At 44.5% G+C, this 6,000-nt stretch overlaps 1 protein-coding gene across 1 annotated transcript in view; it reads left to right on the plus strand.

Annotated features, from left to right (window-relative positions):
- LOC120053544 (calcium/calmodulin-dependent protein kinase type 1D-like) overlaps positions 1–5,702 on the plus strand; it is a 48,653-nt gene extending 42,951 nt beyond the window's left edge. Inside the window, exons 7-10 of the mRNA XM_039000679.1 lie at positions 896–1,008; positions 1,514–1,592; positions 3,202–3,289; positions 4,113–5,702. Of these exons, the coding sequence (XP_038856607.1) occupies positions 896–1,008; positions 1,514–1,592; positions 3,202–3,289; positions 4,113–4,286 (454 nt within the window). The 3' untranslated portion in view covers positions 4,287–5,702. The remainder of the gene's footprint in view (positions 1–895; positions 1,009–1,513; positions 1,593–3,201; positions 3,290–4,112) is intronic.
- The last annotated feature ends 298 nt before the right edge of the window (positions 5,703–6,000 follow it).

The raw sequence follows: 6,000 nt of genomic DNA on the forward strand, positions 1-6,000 counted from the left end.
GCGTAAAAATGTGTTTAAAAAGTCACATAATAAGTTGCGTGGACTCACTCTGTGTGCAATAATAGTGTTTGACATGATTTTTGAAAGACTACTTCATCTCTGTACCCCACACATACAATTATCTGTAAGGTCGTTGCAAGTGCATTTCAGACACTGATTCAACCACAAAGACCAGAGAGGTAAAACAATTACGGAGTTGAATGGCTGTGATAGTAGAGAACTGAGGATGGATGACAGTGGAAAAGTGGAAAAAGAAGGAATCCTGTACAGAATAACAAATATTCCAAAACATGCATCCTGTTTGCAATGAAGCATTAAAGTAAAACTGCAGCAAAGAAATGAACTTCATGTCCTGAATACAAAAGCGTTATGTTTGGGGTGAATCCAACAAAACACGTCACCGAGTACCACTCTTCAACAGACACTGGGAGTCAACTTCACCTTTCAGCAGGACAGTAACCTAAAACACAAGGCCAAATCTACACTGGAGTTGCTTACCAAGATGACGTTGAATGTTCTTGAGTGGCTTAGTTACATTTTTGACCTAAATCGTCTTGAAAATATATGGCAAGACTTCCAAATGGCTGTCTAGCAAGGATCAACAACCAGCTTGACAGAGCTTAAATATTTTTTTAAAGAATAATGTGCAAATATTGTACAATCCAGGTGTTCAAAGCTCTTAGAGACTTACCCAGAAAGACTCACAGCTGTATTCACTGCCAAAGGTGATTCTAACATGTATTGGCTACACGGTGTGAATACTTATGTAAATGTAAGGAAATAAATATTTGATTAATTTGGAATTCAGGCTGTAACACAACACAATGTGGAATAAGTCAAGGGTGTGAATACTTTCTGTAGGCACTGTATAATTGATATGTTATCTGTCCCCAAGGTTGTGTGGTTACCCTCCATTCTATGACGAGAATGACTCTAAGTTGTTTGAGCAGATACTCAAGGCAGACTATGAGTTTGATGCACCCTATTGGGATGATATATCGGATTCAGGTGAGCTGTGTGTGTTTGCATCTGTTCGCGTGCACATTTTAGTCATTTTGCCGACGCTCTTAAAGTACTTAAAGTAGTGAGTGCATACATTTTCATACTTTTGTCATACTTGTCCCCTGTGGGGATTGAACCCACCAGACTGGCATTGCAAGGACCATGCTCTACCAACTGAGCCACACGGGATCCAGTAACAAATGTCTTCATAAGAATAGTAAACCAACTAAAATTCAGTGAAGTGAGGACATTTTGCCGGTCCTCACTTGTAAAATTGAGATTTTACGGTTAGGGTCAGGGTAAGGACTAGGTTAAGGGGTTAGGGAAAATAAGATTTTGAATGGGAATCAATTGTTGGTCCACACAAGTATAGTAAGACATAGCTGGGCTTGTATATGAGAGTGTGTGCACGTATACAATTGTTTGTGTGTAATGCTATCTTGAATTAATGGCACATGGTATACAGTCCCACGAGTGAGATTGTGTGTATCTTCCTCTCTTCCACATACAGCCAAAGAGTTCATCAGCTCTCTGATGGAGAAGGATCCAGAGAAGAGATTCACCTGTGACCAGGCTCTAGCCCACCCCTGGTGAGTGTCTGTCTGCCGCCATTCTGACTGAGCACCGTCATACAGCTGCTGGTCCCAATTTACTCCATACCCCTTTCTCTTGGCCCTAACCCTTTGATGTGTGCAGATCTGAAGGGTCTGGGTAGGTAGAGCCCGTTAAAGCTTCCTCATATCTCTGCCACCTTACCCATCTGTAAACATCAATGTGTTAAGAACAATGGGAAGGGGTGGTAAATGAATTGGGACCAAACAATCAAAGGGAACAATGCACCGTGGTGAAAGCTGACGCAAATAGAGGATGTCTGGATGATGCAGGTGTTACTTAGAGCAGTGCCGTGCGTGTCCTCCCACTGTCATCTGTCACCATGACTCCCTCCCCGCCTCCTAAACTCTCTCCTCTGCTGGTCTGAGACTGGGGGGGAGACAGCCTAGGGTTGGGGAGACAGAGACGCAAAATATACAAAATTGCAACCATCGAAAGCCACCAGGTTATTACCAGCTGATGTCTCATTAAACCATAAATACGTTCTGAAATCACGCACACAGCTGATCTCAACTGCAACCAACATTGGCCAGCGATTTTATCGCTCCCTAACGGGGATGTCGAGGTTGTCTTTTAGTCATGATTACATTTCCAAGACAATTTTGCCCTCTGGTTGGTATTATCATTGGAACAACTTAGTCCTACTTTATGAGCAGACTAAGGATGAGTTCTATATTTGACAATCATTCCGTACAACTGAATTAAAGCATTTCCTCCTTTACCACGGAAAATCTACTATGACCGTTTACCCGACACTGTGTATGAAATGGAAAACATTTAAAACTAATGTTGACGGTTTAGCCTACTCATTATTTGATTTGTTTCCAATTTATATAGTCGATTATATACAACTGTCTTTCAAATAAAATTGTCTGATATGGTAAATTCTTATCAAGATTGGAGGTAAAATATCCCTGGACCGTCCTTATTTGAAATGTGTAACTAAATCAAGTAAATTGAAGGGGAAAAAAGAAGATATTTTCAAAGGAAAATGTAGTCTAAAGTTAATTCGATTGGCATATATTATATTGTTTTGCCATTTAAGGTGAAATGTTTGAATGAAATATAGGCCTACTACAAGTATTTTCACATTCGTCAGCCTTACGTTTTCCAATGCTCCTGATAGGTCGATATTTGAAACGGAGAATCTAGACTAGCTGTCTGGTATCATAATCACTTCATACGGTAACAACGAGAGATCAACTGATCTGCTGGTTTATCCTTAGTGGGTTTTTTGTTGCAATCAAGCTTAGTTTAGCCCGCAGGGGCATGTAATCTCATGTTAGTAACATTTTAAGAAATCCAGCGGTAACCTGCAGGAGCAGGTTAAATTACGCCTGTCCATTGCAATCGAGACATTGCGTCTTGGGCCTATTGTGGCTTGGGAAGGTGGCTTGGTAGAGTTTATATAGACTCACAAAGGGTGGTTGTAACAGGTGGGTATTATATCACGTGAGACCGGTCACAGCTTGGAGCTGATGATAGGTACCCAGGCCAGGATTTTTAACCATGTTAAAAGAAAAACATCTGCACACTACATGTTCTTTATCAGTACTTTTGAACCAATAAACAGACTTTGTATTTCAGGATTGCTGGGGACACGGCTCTCTGCAAGAACATCCATGAATCAGTCAGTCGGCAGATGAGGAAAAATTTTGCCAAAAGCAAATGGAGGGTGGGTACACAATTTACTCTTCTCTCTCTTTTTTTTGTGGGGGGGGGTTCTGTCACCTCCTGTGGCCCATCCCACATGAAATGTGTATACACATTAATATTAAACATCCAAGCATGCAAAAAGTACCAATTTACAATGTACACATTTTAAATTGTGTCTAACATCAACATGTTTACTGTAATTTAGTTATCCTTCCTCTTTTGCATGCCTGTTCTCGCTATCCCTCCTTACCTGCCTCCTCTCCCTCCTTCTCTCTCTCTCCCTGCCTCCTCTCCCTCCCTGCCTCCTCTCCCTCCTTCTCTCTCTCTCCCTGCCTCCTCTCCCTCCCTGCCTCCTCTCCCTCCTTCTCTCTCTCTCCCTGCCTCCTCTCCCTCCCTGCCTCCTCTCCCTCCCTGCCTCCTCTCCCTCCTTCTCTCTCTCTCCCTGCCTCCTCTCCCTCCCTGCCTCCTCTCCCTCCTTCTCTCTCTCTCCCTGCCTCCTCTCCCTCCCTGCCTCCTCTCCCTCCCTGCCTCCTCTCCCTCCTTCTCTCTCTCTCCCTGCCTCCTCTCCCTCCCTGCCTCCTCTCCCTACTTCTCTCTCTCTCCCTGCCTCCTCTCCCTCCCTGCCTCCTCTCCCTCCTTCTCTCTCTCTCCCTGCCTCCTCTCCCTCCCTGCCTCCTCTCCCTCCCTGCCTCCTCTCCCTACTTCTCTCTCTCTCCCTGCCTCCTCTCCCTCCCTGCCTCCTCTCCCTCCTTCTCTCTCTCTCCCTGCCTCCTCTCCCTCCCTGCCTCCTCTCCCTCCCTGCCTCCTCTCCCTCCTTCTCTCTCTCTCTGTTTCCTCCACAGCAAGCGTTTCACGCCACGGCAGTGATCCGTCATATGAGGCGCTTGCAGCTGGGCAGTAGTCTGAACAGTAGCTTTGGCAGCAGTATGAGCTTTGACCAACAGGGACCGAACTCTATGCTGGCCAAGAGCATGTCTGTAGACTGTGCCACCCTCTCACGCAAAGACGGTGACTGAATGACGCCTTTACGTTACTTTACCGGTTTAGTCTGGTATTTTGGATCTATCAAGCCTGTAACTTTTTAATCGATTGGTTCCCATTGACTTATATTGTAGTGCAATTCCATAAGGATCATTTACTCCAATTCTGTTTCAGTAATTATTTTCTTTTAAGTGTAGGCTTCAGTGATTCTAGTGATCTTCTCTCTTCAGGTCCTCCACAACCTCTGCCCACTCTGCCTCTCTCCACTGCAGCCTGCAGTGCCCCTGCCAGCATCAGAGGGGAACCACAGGCAGAACTACAGGTTGTGGCTACAGCTGCAGCGGTGGAGCCACCCCGGCCACGCCCATCCACAGTCTCCACCATCCACATGGGGACTAAATGACGTCAGGTTCCGCGGGAGGTCAGTTGGGAGACCACAGAGCTTTGAGTTGGGATTCTAATTCAGCCCCTCAGAATTCCAGAATTTCTCTCCTAGTCTGCCCATCCCGCTCATTATCAGCTGTTGGGATTGAGGACTTGAGGACCCCTTCTATTTACCATGGCTCAGCACTTACTGCATTCTCAGGGCAGCACTCTGTCTGTACCCAACCACAGTAAGTGTATTCAGAGATGTGAAATCAAATGAAGAGTGCTCACAGGATTTCCTATTCTATCAAACAGACAATCATATCTGTTCTACATGATACATTCCTATTTGAACATTCTACTTCCTAACGGACCACAGGTCTGATGGTGAAGAGATGAGGAGGACCACTGTCTCTCTCTGTCTACTGACCAGAGGGTTTAATTTTTTCGGGCTAGTGGGGCCAGTTTCCCAGTGTTTGAATTGGGTTGGTGCACTCGGTACAGAGTAATTGCAACACAAAATGTTCACTCTAAAATATGAACACGGACATTAAAATATTGTACTGTAAAATGAAAATGAGCCTGGCTCCTGAAATGAATACCGGCATCTTTGTCATTCCGCTTCAAGCACTGCTGTGTTGTAAGACTGTCCTCCAGAAGACAAGAAGACCTGTTTTGTATGGGACATTGGTGGTGTTATGAGGCCACACTATGCTAGGTTGAAGATGGAGAAGGTTAAGACGACGTAATAATTCCGTGCAGATGCGTTCGAATATAAACAAATTCATTGGACCAGCGCTGGAGCGAAAATGACTGGGAGTGAACGTTAGCAGTACAGAACGTTTGCCGTCAAAGTGGAAAATAAACACAATCGTTGGGAATTTCTGTTACATACTCAGCCAACAAATAACCTAACTGTTTTACTGTCATTCTATTCGTTTAAACGTTTTTCAAATGAGCTACAGACACTTTACTACTTGATTTCCCAACCGCTGGTCACGTTTTCATCTCCTGTAAAATCAGCAACAGCGCTGGTCCAATGAATGTGTTTATTTTCAAATGCCGCCGCATGGAATTATTCCGTTTTCTTATCCTCTGTTTTTTTTTGGGGGGGGGGGGGGGGGGGGGGACCTAGACACTATGGGAACTCACCATGTTTTTATTAGTCTGTTATCGAGACTGCTGTAACTCTGAGACTGTGAGTGTCAGGGGCATAACGCCCTCTATGCCTTGTGTTCAAAATTGCACCCTGAAACTGTGGGGAAACCGTTGTGTGGAGTTACTTTTATGAAACTGAAACAGCATTCAAGGCTAAAATAGCGGTGACTTATTATCCTAATTTCTAGTTTTAATTTTTAGCTGCAGTAAATCGCTGGTTCATTA

The sequence above is a fragment of the Salvelinus namaycush genome, chromosome 9, assembly GCF_016432855.1.
Source record: "Salvelinus namaycush isolate Seneca chromosome 9, SaNama_1.0, whole genome shotgun sequence".
Lineage (NCBI taxonomy): Eukaryota > Metazoa > Chordata > Actinopteri > Salmoniformes > Salmonidae > Salvelinus > Salvelinus namaycush.